The sequence below is a fragment of the Blennius ocellaris genome (assembly GCF_963422515.1).
Source record: "Blennius ocellaris genome assembly, chromosome: 8".
NCBI lineage: Eukaryota > Metazoa > Chordata > Actinopteri > Blenniiformes > Blenniidae > Blennius > Blennius ocellaris.
Window position 1 is genome coordinate 22,791,732 of NC_137657.1, and position 16,946 is coordinate 22,808,677.

The 16,946-nt window shown below is 41.4% G+C and overlaps 1 protein-coding gene across 8 annotated transcripts in view; it reads right to left on the minus strand.

Annotated features, from left to right (window-relative positions):
- ubr5 (ubiquitin protein ligase E3 component n-recognin 5) overlaps positions 1–13,995 on the minus strand; it is a 31,769-nt gene extending 17,774 nt beyond the window's left edge. For 7 of the 8 annotated variants that reach the window (XM_080500885.1, XM_080500884.1, XM_080500883.1 and 4 more), the window contains exons 1-17: positions 13,786–13,995; positions 9,886–9,930; positions 9,677–9,758; positions 8,240–8,316; positions 6,577–6,696; positions 5,349–5,631; positions 5,070–5,229; positions 4,737–4,886; positions 3,743–3,954; positions 3,489–3,605; positions 3,233–3,343; positions 2,934–3,088; positions 2,504–2,621; positions 1,171–1,355; positions 893–1,002; positions 321–433; positions 48–194 (exon numbers count right to left, since the gene is read on the minus strand). In XM_080500885.1, coding sequence (XP_080357011.1) covers positions 48–194; positions 321–433; positions 893–1,002; positions 1,171–1,355; positions 2,504–2,621; positions 2,934–3,088; positions 3,233–3,343; positions 3,489–3,605; positions 3,743–3,954; positions 4,737–4,886; positions 5,070–5,229; positions 5,349–5,631; positions 6,577–6,696; positions 8,240–8,316; positions 9,677–9,758; positions 9,886–9,930; positions 13,786–13,847 — 2,247 coding nt within the window. In that variant the 5' untranslated portion in view covers positions 13,848–13,995. The remainder of the gene's footprint in view (positions 1–47; positions 195–320; positions 434–892; positions 1,003–1,170; positions 1,356–2,503; positions 2,622–2,933; positions 3,089–3,232; positions 3,344–3,488; positions 3,606–3,742; positions 3,955–4,736; positions 4,887–5,069; positions 5,230–5,348; positions 5,632–6,576; positions 6,697–8,239; positions 8,317–9,676; positions 9,759–9,885; positions 9,931–13,785) is intronic. The other variant, XM_080500880.1, reaches the window with a different exon arrangement.
- Positions 13,996–16,946: the final 2,951 nt, after the last annotated feature.

Here is a 16,946-nt window from a genome sequence, read left to right on the forward strand (position 1 = left end):
AGCTGAGCTTCAAATACTGAGCTGAAGATGAGTAATGCTGCCAATACCTGCAGTTCATCTATTCTGAGGAGTCTGCAGTCCTGCAGCAGCGATGATGGGTCTGAGTCGGTTGGCACTGTGGTACTCTGGTTGTTCATGCTGCTTGATGTCCCTGGAAACTTCACTGCGACATATGCGCCATCCACCTTAAGCACCTAAAACATTAGGGTAATAAGCCATGAAACCCGAGATGCCTTGGTAATAAAGTCAAACGTGTACATTATCCCATTCCACAAAATGTTATTTGCCTGTATCGGCATTTAACGTTCAGGCACACCCACCTTTCCCACAGGAACATTTTTAACATCCTCCACAAAGACCACCTCCCTGAGGGGCCACTGCTCCTCATTCACCTTCTCCTCTTCTTTGGGGGCTGGGGTGGACCGCCTTCGTTCTGCAAGTAGCACAGTACATCCACACTTAGTTTTCAGTTTATTCAAATAAGAGTTCATTAGTTACAATAAAAAAAAAACTGAAAGGTTGTAATCTATAATCCTGATTAAGAATGTAAAAATATTCTGCTGAGCAGGTGATAAAAACTAAAGAAAGAAAAATCATTATTAGTGCTGACAGCTTGCCACTGGGTTCATATGATAAGAGGTCATCAAAAGGGAAGCAAACACAGTGGTGTATATACTGCGAGCTAGCCAAGTTTCAGAAAACAGGCGGAGGGAAAAAAAAAAAAAGTTGCTGATAAAAGCCTGTGCACCATCTGTTTCAAAGTCAAAGGACTAATGAGAGTGCGGAGTGAAGAAGCATTTGGTTCTGTGCCTAAGAGATAGGAGCGTCAAGATTCCGTGTTGGTTTTGAGAGTCGTTAAACTGGAGCGATAGCACAGGAGAAGCCAACGTACTGTAGGGCAGTGAGGCACTGCTAGCAATGGAAGAGGTATCACTACAGGTAGACGCTGGGGAAGGAGGAGGACCCATCTCAGTCTTCACCAGCTCTGGTTTGCTTTCAGTCCTGCAGGTGAAACCAAGATAAGAGGATTTTATAGGCATGAGACCATGAGGACCGACTGCAGCAAAATCTAAATGTTACTTTTAATTGTGGATAAAAGTGTATCAATGTAAAATTTGTGGATTTGTTTTTTTTTTTATGTCTAAAAGAGAACAAACACAGGACACTGACTTGATCTCCTGGGTCTTAGTGGTCTTCTCCATGTTCTTGAGGCTCTCTGGTGAGCGCAGCTGGAACCTGCAGCTGTCGTTCATGTTCCAGACAGACTCCAACAGGACGCCCACTTTGGGAATTCCTGCACTGACAGAAAAGGCCACTGCACCAGCATGGTAGAGGGGGTTATTCCTCAAGCACACCTGAAGAGGAAACACAAATATTTATGTCAGGCTTTCAAATAAAACTTTGACATACAATGAGTTTTGTACCAAGAGGTGGAAAAACTTGCATCTTCTCATGGTTCGGGTGAGAGATAGTTACTTTCACCATGCGCAAGAACAAACTAAACAAAAAATTTGACACAGCATTTCAAACTTGGAAGAAAAGTGTTTTTGGAAACATAATTTCATCAGCTATTGACGCGTTTGGTTTTTTTGCTTCATCAGACTTCTGTTCCGTCAGTAAGCATGTCTGCCACTATCTTTTAGCGTTTAAACAAGCTCTCAACCTTTTTCTTAATAGTTCACACCAACTCAGCATCCTATGTTAAAGGAGCCTATTTTTTGAAGTACAGAAGGCGATAAAACTACATTTCCATGCAATCAATTCTGAACTTTCAAAATAAGGTACTGATCGAATGTTTACTGAAAAGCGGGTAATGATCAAGATAATCATTCCACAGACAAACATGAGGATGATTATGGATGCTTCCGCCAACTCATTTCTCCACAGACTAAACTTAATTTTTTAAACAAAACTAGTCCACAAGTCTAAAACTCTCTAAAATCATTTAGCAATGTTGATTTGGACTGAACGAATTCTATTAACATGTCTGGACTTTCATCTTCAGCAGGGTTAAGTGGAAACGTATCTTGTGAGGTGATTGTGTGACGAGCTGCGTTATCTTCCAAGAAGCAGCTGCTCTCAGTATTTCCAGTTAAACAATGTCAGGTTGGCTTGAGCATGGCGAGCACAGCTGGCTCTCCTCTCAGGTCAATCTCCAAATGCTTGAGTTGGATGTGGTTGAACATTGGTCCAGTGGAGTGATATGTCAGTTTGGTTTGTGACAGCCTACAAAAGCTTACAAGTTTTACATTTTTAGATACATTTGCTAACAAACACTACTGTTTTTTGGTTTTTTTGTATGAGAACATCTGTCCAACTTCTGTCTACTCCAGCAGTGAGAAGCCTATGGTCTGGCGGGACAGTACCAGTCACTAGTGGCAGACGGCTGCACAACAACGTGGCTAAAACCACCAACTGTTTTAACCGATTTAGCCAACAATTGAAGGGCAATCCGTTTCATCATTTCGCCGACTAACTGTGCATAAGCACAGACATCTCTTACCTGTGTTCCCACGGTGATGTTGGGTATTGAGGAGATGCCAGCGCTGGACTTTGGCTTTTTGTTCTTGGCTCTGGCCTTTTCAAGCATCTTTTTCCTTTGACTAAAAGGCACAACACCCCTGCAAGAAAAGAGCAAGCAGTTAGGAAATGCCAAACTTCCTCTTTTATACTGCATGTTACGTTCTCACTTTAGACCATTATGACACTTTGTGACCCTTCATCAAGGATTTATGCTGCAGCACAGTCTGTTTGTCAGAAAAAGCTAATTGTATGTGTACAACTTAAATTTTAAAATATATTAAAAAAATAGAAAAAAAAAAAGAGTAATGCATAGTTTCCTGATCATTGATCGTAAACCCCGCAGGAGAAAACATGAGGAAATCACATGTTAATGTTTCAAACATTTTCATTAAAAAAAAAAGTTTTCTCACCACCAGTAGAGGCTATTCTCCAGCTGTGCACATGTGTAGAGTGCACAGCAGTGCAGCGACACCATGCGTTCCCCCTGCAGCTCAGGGAAAGCCTGAGCACTGTGCTCAAGTTTAGAGGCCACTGTGCTCAGTGTGTCATCAACCCAGGTAGCCACCTACAAAAGACAGTGTGTAATTACATCTGTGGTGAAATGTCATTACTAATTAATAATTATATTATAACATTACATTCCAAATTATCTGAAGCCGTCTTCAGGCTCGACAGATGATCTTGTTTTTGTCGACCAATTCTACTTTACCTTGTTGGACTCTGTAGCTACAGTCGCCCTGATGCTGTTAGCAGACAACAAGGTGATCTTCTCATTGGCCAACCCAAGGAAGGATACACGAGGATGATGAATAGAAGGATTCTAATGTAAAAAGAACATAATATTATAAAAATACATTGGTGATACCAGCTCTTTGACATGTAACGAGCCAGATTATAAGAAGTCAAGATGCATGTTGTAAATCAAACAGTTTTGCAATCCTATTCCGAATGTTTGAATTCTCTACCTGTGCATTCCTGTAGGGTTCCGGTTCACTCCACTTCCACTGATAGAGCTCCCCCTTGGAGCTTACAGCGACCAGCTCTGAGAACATGGCTCCGATGCTCACAAATTTAACACCGTCCTGGAAAGCAAAACCAATATCCTAAAATGTCAAGTGACAATGACTAAAAACCAATCACGTCGAGAGAAATTTGAATTAAATCCCTACACCAGCAGTCAGATTCAGTATCCGCCTGTCTTAGAAAGAGGCTTTGTTACCTTGTCAGGCCACCACTGGAGCTCCTCTCCAAGAGAGACGGGGCTCTGCACTGGGATGCTCTTCTTGTCAAGGCTAGGCTCGCCCTCACGGCTGGTGGAACCTCTCTCTGTGTCGAAGGAGGCCCCATCGAGCCACCGGCGCTCGCGTAACCTCAATACAGACTCACGTTCACGCAACAGCTCTGAGTCACGTTCTAAGGGAAGAAGGAGAACTGGTATGCAATAAGGTCACACCAGTGGGATAGAAGTAAGCCACTCTCTGGGAAAGACCCGTCAACATAGTCTTAAGAAAAGAGAGAGGAAAGATAGATTCCTAAGAATCAATGTGATGAAAATCAATTGCAGAACTGGAGATTGAGTGCGAGCCTAAATTATATTGTGGGTGAGTCATTTTGCACGCTCTCGAGTTAAAAAGGTAGAAGAGGAAGCGAACAGAGAGAGAGAGAGAAAGAGAGCGAGAGAGAGAGAGAGAGAGAGAGAGAGAGAAAGCATGCAAAAGGGCTAAAAGTGGGCTAGTCAGGTTTTTAAAATAGACAACCCTCGAGGGTCCCGGTTAAGACAGGTGGGCCTAGCGGGCCTTTCTCAGAGAGCTCACAGTATGCACGACAGCCATGCAGCATACAACACCAAACATTTAGAATTCAGGTACAAAAAAAACTGAACAAAAATATACCCAAAGAATAAACACATTTGAACCCATTTACAGTAATATTCTTGTAGCTCAAACTGTAGGAGTAACGCCTCACATGACCCCCCATGTGACTGTGTCTTACAGGTATTTTTTATTTAATACCTCTAAGACTCCTATTCACATCTTATCAACTTTCTACAAAAAGAAAGAAAAAAAAAACCTGATTTACAAAATGTTGGCTGTGTGATTTTGTGAAGAAACTGAAACATCCCCACTAGTAAAAGCCACCACCAGTGCTGCCAACACAGCCTCCTTAACAGCTGGGCTTCCTCTCACTTGTCAACAGGTGAGCTGTTGAGTTACCTCTGGAGGATCCGAGGCGAGACAGTGAGGACCGTCGAAAAGAGGGGTAGCCAAAGTAACTGATGTCCTCGGAGAACATGGCGTCAGCGTCGATAATGACGCTGGGATGAGCAGAGTGAATGTCTGCGTCCAACAGGGACATTAGGTCCTCTGCACAGGGGGAAAGAAAAGCGTTCAGCACATTTCTTCTGTCAGTGGAACAAAATGGCAATCGCGGTTCTGTTATAATAATCAGAATTAGGTCGTTTGAAAACTGGAGGTGATTTTGACAGAGACTTATTAGGATTACAGGTGTTTGGATACTCTCTGAACTGAAGTTTAACTCTGACAAACCTCCAGGGAGGTAGGACTCGCTGGCTGTGTCATCGCCGTCGTCTCCATCTTCATCATCCCGGCTCAGCAGGTTGTTGACGGCCAGATTCACGTCGAGGTTTGTCCTCTGCAGCTCTCGAATGATCACGCTCCTGGATTTACCCTGAAGGACTACTTGGGCCTGGGGAAAGGCAGATCATTTCAATCATACTCAATGACGAATACAAACAACAGATGGATGTTCAATTCATGTGAAGGCAAGTGTTTCAGCAGGTGTACCACCGCCGACGGCGTTTGTACCTGAGTAATGAGCTCTTCAGGAATGACGGAGGCTGGTATGACCGGCTGCGGCTGACTACCCAAAAGGCCCGAGCCGCGGTCCCGTCCTGTACGGATCACCCTGGTCTGTCGGCGGGAATCACGAGCTGCTGTCGACGACCTGCCAGACGTGCCGCCGCCTCCTCCGCCGCCTCCACTGCCGCCGCCTCCTCCGCTGCTGCCGCCACCTGCACCGCCTCCACCTGCTCCTCCTCCACTTCCACCTCCGCCACTGCCTCCATTTACACCGGAGCTCCAGCGACTCCTGTTACATGCAGCGCAAGGCCATGGTCAGTCACGACTGCCAAAAAACACCATCCAACTACGAGAGCAGGGTGAAATCGCACACATCTGGCTATGAAAACGTTCAGTCCAAAAACAACACGGGTTTGCATCAGCATGTAATAGAGACGGTACAGGGTAGCTCTTTCTCACTTTTATTCTTGCTGCATAAAATAAACCGATTTCATAATCAGAGTTTAAATACTTAGATAAATAAGAAATATTTCAAATACCTAAATAATTGTTTTTAATTGTACACGTGGAGATTCGTTGATTGAGTATCTACAGCTGTGTACAACTTCAATTGTCTATATTTTGAACAGGAAATTGTGATTTCAGTCGTCATCAATATAAATGAGTTGCTTTTCGAGGCATGCGTCATCATTAAGGGGACACGTTTATCCATTACATTGTAAAGTACTCTTTACATTTTGTGTGGCACCCCTTACCCATTGCTATGCTCTATATCAGGGATAATCGGGGGGGGGGGGGGGGAGTCATTGGATTAGAATGGCGGGCTGAGACTTAATTTCTGAATAGTTTTCTCAACATCAATATAGCTCTAATTGAAAATCATCATGTTCGATGGTTTGATAAGCTTTAGTAGTTCTTTCATAATCCTAAGTAAGATTGGGATCTTTCAACACGGTAAACTTGGATGTAGGTCTACCCTGCAAGAATTAACTTAGTACATTGCGAAAAAGAAAAGCTGCCACCGTCAAAATAAACCAGAGCAGTTGTATGGCATGCATCATGTAGACAAAGTTTCATTTGAATTCACAATTTCTCAATGACCCCCTGTGGGTGGGAGGGTCAGCAACAGCCAAAAGGGCTGCCAGTGGCCCGCAGGCCGGACAACGCCCAGGTCTGATCTATACACTGACCTTTCACAGGACCATTCATCTCTGACAGCCCTGCCAGAACTTACCCAAGGGTGTTGCCTGCCAGTCTGCCCAGTGTGTCAGAACCAGACAGGAACCAGGGCGGATCACTAGTCCTGCCTGGCCTGGAGCTCCTTCCTGTCCCTGAACCACTGCTCAACTTTGAACTGGAAACAAAAGATGGGAGATCAGTTACAAACCTACAGAAGTCCAAAAAGGACGGATAAAAAGGTTTTAATTTAATAACCTGGGTAAGCAGACACTAAATTTAACCCAGGTATTAGTCAAATTACACCCCTTGGTTCAGGATTCATGTTTGTTTTTGTTGTTTTGTACATTTACTCAGAGAGACATGAGGGGGTATTTTGGAGACTTAGCATGGCAACACCCTTGGGAATCAGAATTGGCTGCAACTCGTTCCTCCTTCAAGACTTTCCTTTTTTAAAAGATCTTGGGGCTTTGGGGCTGCGACTGCTTTCTCCTATGTCAAGATTTTGAATCATGGGATGTTTTCAGAGTTTAATCAAAAGCAGCTTGCTGCAAAAGTTTTGGCTCATACATTTCAAATAGTATCTGAGCACAAATTGAGGTAACTAACTTATGGCTATTTTATGTATCAGAAAATAGGGACACTAAATTTATAGAGCATTAAATAAAAAGACACATTCATAGTTATAACTGTACGGTAACACAGCAATGAAATACAGACACATTGATTCAATTATTCAGATAAAAAGCACAGAATCTGCAATTAAAAGCAGCAGGACACCAGCCGTCACTAACTTCTATTTACAATTCAAAATCACTGAGCGCATTTGGCTTTGTTCAATAAGCTGACAGACATGCCAACGACCAGCTTCGCCCCCTTTTCTCAAGACTCCCCAGCAACCTACAACAGTGAAGATGAAAAGCCACTGCAAGCTAAAGCAATCTCATTTTCTTTCGCAAATTGGTGGCAGGAAGAAAACATGTGCCTTGCACAAAAGTTTGGAGCAGGACCCTCATCAGTCTTTTACAGCCTGATTCACATGCATATTTAGCCGCTTGCATATGAAATCACTGTTGGATGTTTTTCTGCTGGCGAGACATCAACAAATATCAATGAGACATTCACCAAAAAGACATGCTCATGGCCAAGACAAAACAAAGCAGCTAGTGAGAAGGTATTTTTATAGAAATGGGAATCGTGGCAAATAGCACACATTTGCAGAGCCATAAAGGCTTTCAGTGAGTGAGACAAACAAACTGGAGACTGCCTTTTTGTTAGTCATTTGGTGTTGGGATAATACTTTGCATTTTCAAAATGGAGAAATAGATGTGCTTGTGCAAGGTACAACACTGTAATAGATGTCTTTTCAGGCACTACAGCAAAAACCCTCCATCGGTTAAACATCAACCTTGCAGAGAGCTGTTTGGGAAAAGCCCTGTGATGTATTCATAAGCATGTTTCACCCTTGATGGATGGAAACCTCTGTGGCGAAGAGCCAGAGTATTATTCTTGAAGTGAAACCATGTCCAAATGTGTCATACTCGCCAAAAAGGGCACAAGCTCTGCCTGGAATTCTAATTACGGCAACCAAGATCAGTCAGCTTGAGCATTGTTCTGTGCACAGCCAACAACACAATTTCCACAAGCAATCTGTTTTCCCAATTCAGTGCCATAGCTTAAGACGTTTCCGGGACAGAGCTCATCATAAAGAGGTCCCTCACCCATCACTGCCATCCGGTTTGCTGAGCTCCAGGCGGTCCGGCTGAACAGCAAAGCTGATTCTGCACACACGTCCATCCTAAAGAAAGAGCATGAAGTTCAGGGTCACACACTTTAAGAAAACACAGATGCTTGGGAACTTTGCGGGTAATTAATCCAACCGGACACAGACTTAGCTATTCACACCTTAATGCAACCTTAAAAGAGCATTTCCTTCGTTAATCAATGACATGAAAACTAAAAAAATCCTTTTTCAGAGGCGTTACATTTAAGAGCAATACATTTTTTTTTTATTGTGCAAGTCTTCTCCTTTGAGTATGTCTAAATATGATGACGCAAACATCTGTGAGAAATGTTACCAGGAGTGAAAATTACAGTGGTCCCATCAGGGGTTAGAAAATTACTGTAATATGGCAGAAAGTGTCCAGATAGGTCAAAGTTTCTGGATGACAGGTATTGCAATATTGAGTAGCATATCCATCATCGCAGAAAATATAAGCTTTCAGCAAAGTTACACTTCATTTTTAACTCTTCCTTTCAGTGCAGAGTCGTGGCTTGGAGGTAAAAGCTTCCAGATCTCCAAAAGGTTACACTATTGGTCTCCAACTCCAGTCCTGAAGTTTTGGATGTGTTCCTGCTCCTTCAAGTGAATGAGAAATCCACAAGCTTGGCAGAAGCCTGATAACAAGGCATTCAATAGCATCCCGGGACCGGGGCTGGAGACCACTAGATTACCCATTGCATGCAAATGGATACACCTTGGTAGGATCACAGACAGCAGGCCCAGGTCCTCTGCTGCCCGCCCTGGCTGTTAATAACCTTGACACAGACACTGTGAGGATATCAACTTTGAATTTGACTCAACGTAAACGTGAAGTACCGCATCAAAGTGAACACCAACATTTTTTTCCCCCAACACATTCGCAATCATGTTTCTCAAACCAAGCACTGTTATCTGCTGCTTTGAAAATCTTATTTTAAAACACGAAAGTAATATAATTTGGCCTACATTGAATTAGTAAAAAAATAACTTCAAAAGTCTTTACAATATGTGTCAACACCAAAAATCATTCCATCTTCATCATTTCATTAGGATTTATTGCAAAGTGGAGAGTCCAGTAATGCAGAATGTCAATGCAGAGACTGAAGTGACATTTAACTCCACACTTGTCCAACACACGCAGCAGCGTGCTGACGGTCAAAGCTCAAATAAACAAAGTGAGGTCAATTACTAAACACCCTCCCTCTCCCCATCAATAGCCGTGTTTTAAACAGACTTACACTGATTAAGGTGGAATCCTTTACCAAAACGGTATTGTTCAGAATCACAAACTGAATCCAAAGCAAATTCCCAATCAATTTCAAGCAGAGGTCATATAACAGTAATCCAATGTGTACGTTTTTGGTTTACAGCAACAAAGCAAGAAGAGTCGCATTACCTCAAGGAGAAATCCAGCATGGTTTGGACCAACAACACACTGTTTTAAGGTGGCCTGCTCCAGTAAGCTGAGGTGTGGATGACTGCATTGACAGGGGAGAAAGAAAACAACACAAACACATGTGAAGTAACACGTAGGACAACAGAATCCTATTTATATTTGATCACACTGAGCGAAGCAGCCGATTATTAAAACAATGACGCACTCACCTGTTATAGGTGTATTTGTTGAGTTTCTCTGACACTTCACGAAGCCTGAAAGCATAACTATATTAATGCAAATGGAAGGTCAATTCATCAAGTACAATGAACCACTGGTGCATATCATTAGAAAATAAATACTACAAGATAATGTCTTTTTCACGGGATGTACACGAGATAAGAATTTCGATGACAAGTCTATGCATATTGTCATTAACTCAAGAAGGAGGCATTATTTAGCTAATTGAATCAGGTCAGCTGGATGTTGTCATAAGTCTATAAAGACATTTTGTTTCTTATCCAAGTGGCTTCATCAGTTTCTGCTGTTCCCTCGACGAGGCTGACAAGTCTGAGACTAATATGGTTTTAAAGCTTGGACAATATTTTGCTTGCAGTATTGACACATGGTTTCAGCTTAAGGATGGTGCCAAAGACAAGTACTGGTGTCGGCTGTCGCTACACAAAAAGGACATCCCGGAATAAATGATAGTCTTGGTTAGGGGACTTTGATATGATAACCTTCTAATGACAGTAATGGAGATAAGAGATATGTGGATGTGAAAAACTGTTGATGTTGCTGCTGCTTTGAAGAAGTACGAGTCAGAGATGCAGACTATTTGAAACACTCATAATATAAATAGGAAGCAAGAGCATTAATTCTTTCAGAGAATAAAACTCTAAGCTTTACAGTAAGCTTCAAACCCACCACTGAGGATAGCTTAAAGTTGTTAATGGCTGACGGCTTATTATCTTTAACTTTTCAATCTCTTTTGTATCCCCAGACAACAGTCTCATTTCGTCTTAGAATGTACTGCTATTGAAGCCATTGGGAAACGCTTGTGACAAGTAGCAATCAGATCACACATCCGCATACACACCACAACTGCTCCCTTGTTGAAAGAAATATGCAATACTGATAGTTGTTAATCAGTGACTCGCCTCACACTTAAAGTTCTGCTCAATGTCAGGAACACTGATTCTTAGGGCAATAATCTTGTACTTTGACTTGAAAGAATTGGATTTTTCTAAAATGTTAGTGTCATGTTATGGCAAAAGCACTCTCTCTTCCTTGTCGTCATGAATTTGTCAAAACATTCATCCTGGAAACGATGGTGTGGAGTTTCTTCATTGCAAGCACATTTCCTTCTGACACTCTCGTGAAGTAGATTGTGAAATTAGCTGCAATGATTTCATGAATGAGTGCTGGTAGAGAACGGAAACCCTGGAAGGCATTGAATTGGCAATCTTTGGCACTGAAATATGACATCAAAACCTCACTGGTTCCGATGAGCCACAAGCCAACACTGCAGAGAATGAATGAATAACTTTATATCATGCCAAACATCTTCCACGTGATTATTACAATGAAGCTTTAGTGTCACTTATTCCACTCCAGAAAAAGCCTAAATAAAAAAAGGACTGTTTTCTATAAAAATGTCACAAAAAAAACACCATAATTTTCTTAACCTCGCAGTCCAAATTCTGTAAAACCTCAAAGGAAATCTGAACAAACATAGATCAAATAATTACTGCTCATCTACATCCAGGGTTTGATGACATCAAATCCATCTACTCCTCACAGCAGTCAGTGACTTGGCTCATCCCACTTAAGCAAATATGATTTCTGTGATGTTCCCCACATTTGTCCACAACTGTGTCGAGAGACATACCATCATCAGCTTTTTCTAAAAAGACCCCTTTGGCCTGAAAAAACTGTTTCTCCATGGAGTCACATGTGATTAAGAATATCGGCAAATGCAGTGAAAGTAAATTATCATGAATATGTGATTTCAGTAGTATTGCAGTTAAACACTATACAAAGAACACTCATATACACAAAAAATATGATTATCCATATAATTTTTCAAATAAACACATCACTCAAAAATAATTTTAATGGAAATGTTTGGATCCTAAAACCCAAACACTGAAAACCTTCCCTTGGTAATTCAGTAAATGTGGATTAAAACATAAAAGAATACACTTATATCATAAGCATTCCTTTCGTCGCCTGTTATTTACCTACAGAGGAAGTTTAAGAATACAAACCTGAAACTCTCCTACCAGAGCAGAAGTACATAGAAAAAAAAGCCCCCGCCTCAGTCAAAGCAGAGCAGGAAGGTAAGACAAAATGACTCTCTAAAAATCCAGGTCAGCCATTCAACCAACTTACCCATCAAAGGAAAAGCAGGACTGGAGCACCCACACCAAGTCTCCTCACCTCAATGAGCCAGTTAAAACACATTCCCTACAGCACAGCAGCAACATATTAAACATCCATCTCACTACAGGAGAATGCTGTTTGCCATTCCACTGTGCTAAGCTAATGTGTCCAAGCAGCAGAACTCGCTCAGGCCAAACAAACCACCAGCATTTGGTTGAGGAAATCGAACCGGATGTTCATGCCAGGCAGGAGCTTTTAATGAGCCAAGCTGGACCAAGCCTTTTTCTTTTTCTTTTAAAACTTCAGATAGAAGCACTTATCTGCTGTGACAACTGCAAGTTCCTTAATGGGGAAGAGAGAGGAGGGGGGGGGCCTCCCAGCAGCACATGGTGACTGTAGCAAGTAATGGCATGCATGCCTGAGGATGGAACAGCCATGACCTCTTTAAGGAAGCAATGGTCCATACCACCAAGACATCTGATTGTTGTTTTCCACGCGATTCTGAACCAGCAGAGCAACCTGAGCTCCCTTGTCAATCAAACCTAACCTGCCCCCACTCTCTTCCCTACAGTCAAGACTGCCACCCTGCAAAATGTGTGCACATATCGAGTTTAAAACCAGATCTTAATCTCAAGGTCATTCTACAAACACTGACTTCTCAACCTCTTTGTCTTAAAGTGGGGCAGCTCATTAATCAGTTCAATCTCAATGGATGTTAAAAATGGGTATATCGTGTATCACATGCTCTCCGAATAAAGAGGTCGCGCGCAGTTTCCTGGAAAACGTTCCCAAAATATACTAATTATTAGTACCTTCGACATAACACCCATATAAGTGAACGTGATGCAAATTAGCACAGTGTCACTCCCAGCAATATTGTCGCCCCCTAATTAACAGTGTGAATACGCTGCAGCCACTCAGCATCAGCAAACATCATTAAAATACTGCACGTCGGTGTGAATACTGAGGAATCCAGCAGCAGATCATACTCGGCTTCAGCTTATCCCATATATTAAAGTCGATAACAAGATTAATGTCAATGCAATGGAGCTAACGCTTCTCTGCTGCATATTTTAGATCTTCATCTCTGTGCGCAATGTTGGGGGAGAAAAAAAAAATACAAAACGAGCCAAATATGTCCGAATGTTTTACAGAGCCAACGGCATTGTACTCCAAGGGATATATAAAACATCTCCTGACATAAAGAGCACGGATATATAAATAACCGGCGTTGTCAAGAGCGTGGCAGCAAATTAACTAGCATTAGCATTTAGCTCGCAGTTAGCTGACGTTAGCGACTTCATTGATCGTGATAATCAACGAGACGCAAACAAAACGTCCGCCACACGCATCGAAACAGCACACGTCTAAATTATCCAGGGGAGAAACGGGCGATTTTATGTCCCGGTGGTGCATTACGACCTTTATTTCCCTCTCATTTTCCCCATCCCCCAACCCGCATTGTCTATCTCAACTTTGACTGTGAGCCAATCCTTCCAGAGCTGCTAGCAGCATGCTAGCGTTAGCATCCAGCGGCTTGTTGAGAGCCAGGCTAACGAGGATTGTTCAAAATGCCGGGCCTCGTCTTCACCCAGGGGGGCTGTCATTTAGATCTTTTTAACCCCAATGCGTACACATGACACTGTCAACAACAACTGCAATCACAACGACGTCAAAGCACCCGGCCCACGTCGTACACCGATCTCGAATTAATTCGCTCTTTCCAACGGGCCGCAGCGAAATACCTGTCATTGAGCTGATCCTCGGTCCCGGGTAGCGGGTGAACCACGAAGTGTATAGATGTCATGGGGAATATCCAAAAGCACACCGAGCCGTGTGAAAGATGTGGAAATGGTTGTTCTTTCGATTACTGTATGTATGAGGGCTCATAGGAATCGCTTAATGGCGAAAAAGCTCGAGTTTGGATCCCAGCCTCTTCACCCACATGCCGCCATCTTAACTCTCGCAGGCTTCTTGTGTGTGTTGATGAGTGCACATGCAGCCGCTCCGCTGGTTGGACGCACGGCGCAAACAGGAAATGTATTAAATTGGATGGGATTGGCCTCAAGAAGAAAGACTAGACCGCTGTCACAGAAATATTACACTTTCTCTTGGCCCCAGTCTTTGTTCCAACCCGACTTCACGCAGTGCATCGTTGCTTCCTTTTTTTTCTTTTTCTTTTAGCATTTTAATGCTGCTGCAGAAGTGTGCCGGAGGACTGCTTTTCTTTAAAGGTCAAATGAAGGGGTTACATACGGCTTTAAAAGCTAAAACAATGGCGCACAGACGATAACTGCAAACTAATATATAAATCAGGGCATCCCAAGACTATGTGGTAAACTTAAAGTGATGCATTTGTTGCAAAAGTAGTGACCTATTTAACAAAATGAGGGACAAACGATAAGAAGAGACAGAGGGCTCCAAGCAAACCGACACATATACACACACACATATATATATATATATATATGTGTGTGTGTGTATATATATATATATATGTGTGTGTGTGTGTGTGTGTGTATAGATATAGATATAGATATAGATATAGATATAGATATAGATATAGATATAGATATATATAGATAGATATATATAGCCCTCTGTCTCTATCCTATCCTTTTCTCGAACGCTAACCTGAGCAGTAGAAAGCCTCTCCCTCTGAGCCTGGTTCTGCAGGGTTCTTCCTGTTGACATGGAGTTTTTCCTTTCTACTGTTGCTTATGTTTGCTCATGTGGAATTGTTGGCTTTTTCTCTGTAAGAGTGCTTTGAAATGACTGCTAGGTATTTGGTGCTATAGAAAAATAATTGAATTGAATTTTATTGAATTTTATTTTATTGAATTTTATTTTATTTTATTTTATTTTATTTTATTTTATTTTATTGAAATCCCTATTTTAAACCTCACACACAGGAAAGTCCACACTAAATTAACAACATTCTTACTGTGAGGCAATAGTCCTTTGTTTACTCTCCATTCAAGCGGTGACAGATTTGTCAGGAACATGCATTCTGGGGATGAACCGTAGAGTTGCCCCCATGAAAAAACTAAATCTTCTCTACAGATGCCAAACAGCTTTTCTTTTCTTGTGAGCTCTGTTTGGTGGATGATTGAAGTCTGAAGCAACAAGACATATTAGTAATTAATTCATTATTAAACAAACAGGAGCTTCAGTAGTGTGTGAAAGAACCAAACCCAGCCAGAACAGTCTGGCACGTCTTCCTCCTCCGACTGCTACTTTTCTTCCTCCAGGGGATTTCTATTTCTGTCCATCAGCTGGGATCAGATCCTAGGCCACCACAACACTTCAGCTGATTCAAGCAGGTATAGATGTTTACGACTAGCCAGTTGGTCACACTTAGATTTTTGTCACACACACATCAAAGCCTGGTAAAACCAAGGAACTGGCTAATACATCAAGTATTCAACTTAAAAACTAAATGGATAGAGACACAATTGCTATGAATCCCAACCCTCAGTTTAATAAAGCAGTGCAGCGGAGTCATACACATATAAACCATGTCAAACCTGAACAGTTGAAACTCAGAATGTCACGCATTTTATTTCAGAACAGCCTGGTAAAATGACAGTTAAAAAAAAGTCAGATAATGCCAATTCTGAATGTCTCTTTTTATTTGAGTGCATTGAAGCAGAAGGCCAGCAAAGACTTTTAAGTAAACCTGCGATAAATGTCCTAAAATCACATTTTCAGGAAGTGAAATCAGGAATCGTATTTAGTACAGTGAGTGTCTTCAGAATGATTTTGACAAAAGCTTGTGAGACCTCTGCAGCCTTCAGACTGCCTGTTTTCACTAACTCAACATCACAGGATTAGAGGCAAGTGTGATTTTGCTGACAAAATGTGAAATCTTCCTTAAATTGGCTGTTCATTTCCAGGTCATTGCATTTTAGTATGTCTACTAATGTATAATATATATATATATATATATATATATATATATATATATATATATATATATATATATATATATATATATATATATATATATATATATCATTCAAATATCCTTTCATAACAATGAAGTATGTATCTATGAATATATCTTAATACAACAGTAAAAACAACTAACATTTTCATTGAGATAAAAAATAATGGAACTAATAATCCCATGAAAAGCCAAGATAAGAAAAGTCAAAGCTGCTCTTGACTTATCTTATGTGTTCTGTGTGAGCATTGAACAGAGTAAGTGTGGTATATTTGCTCATTTGCTAAATAAGTAGAATGAGTTTTGTGTCATTTGTAATCAAACTTTTACAATTATATAACACATATAACACAGATTTCACTGCAACCTAAGAAATAAAGTTCAGTTTTAGACTTAAAGTAAGAAATTTCCCAATATACAGTATGCGGAACCTTTCATGTTCTCCCTGTTCTCCCTGAACCTTACTCTAGAACCTCTGGCTTCCAGCCACAATCCAGAAGCATTGATTCTAGATCAATTTGTGTCTCAACATTGTGTATCTGTGTGTGGGGAACAATATCCTGAGTTCTAGCCCATTCTTAGGGAATTCAATGGGTGGAGTTTGCTCCTCACCCCTGTGGTTCTGAATTGGGGTAGCAACATAATAGATGGAAGGATGAGATGAGATTCAACCACTTCAAATTTACTCTCTGAAAAGTGACTACAGTTGAATGGAGGGTGTATATACTGTATATGCTACTGTGTTGTATGGATCACGTTTTTTTCAAAGCGCAGCTGTCTAGTTACACCAGCAGGTGGCAGGATTTATCTTTCACAATGAGACGCAAATAACTACTTGAAAGCCATAGAAATGACAGCTGCGACTACTACAACTGCTGCACAGCTTCTGGCAGATATTTTTGAATTAAACTAAGCTGTAGAAAAATGTCTTTGTTTGGAATTGAAGCTGAGAAGTTTTTT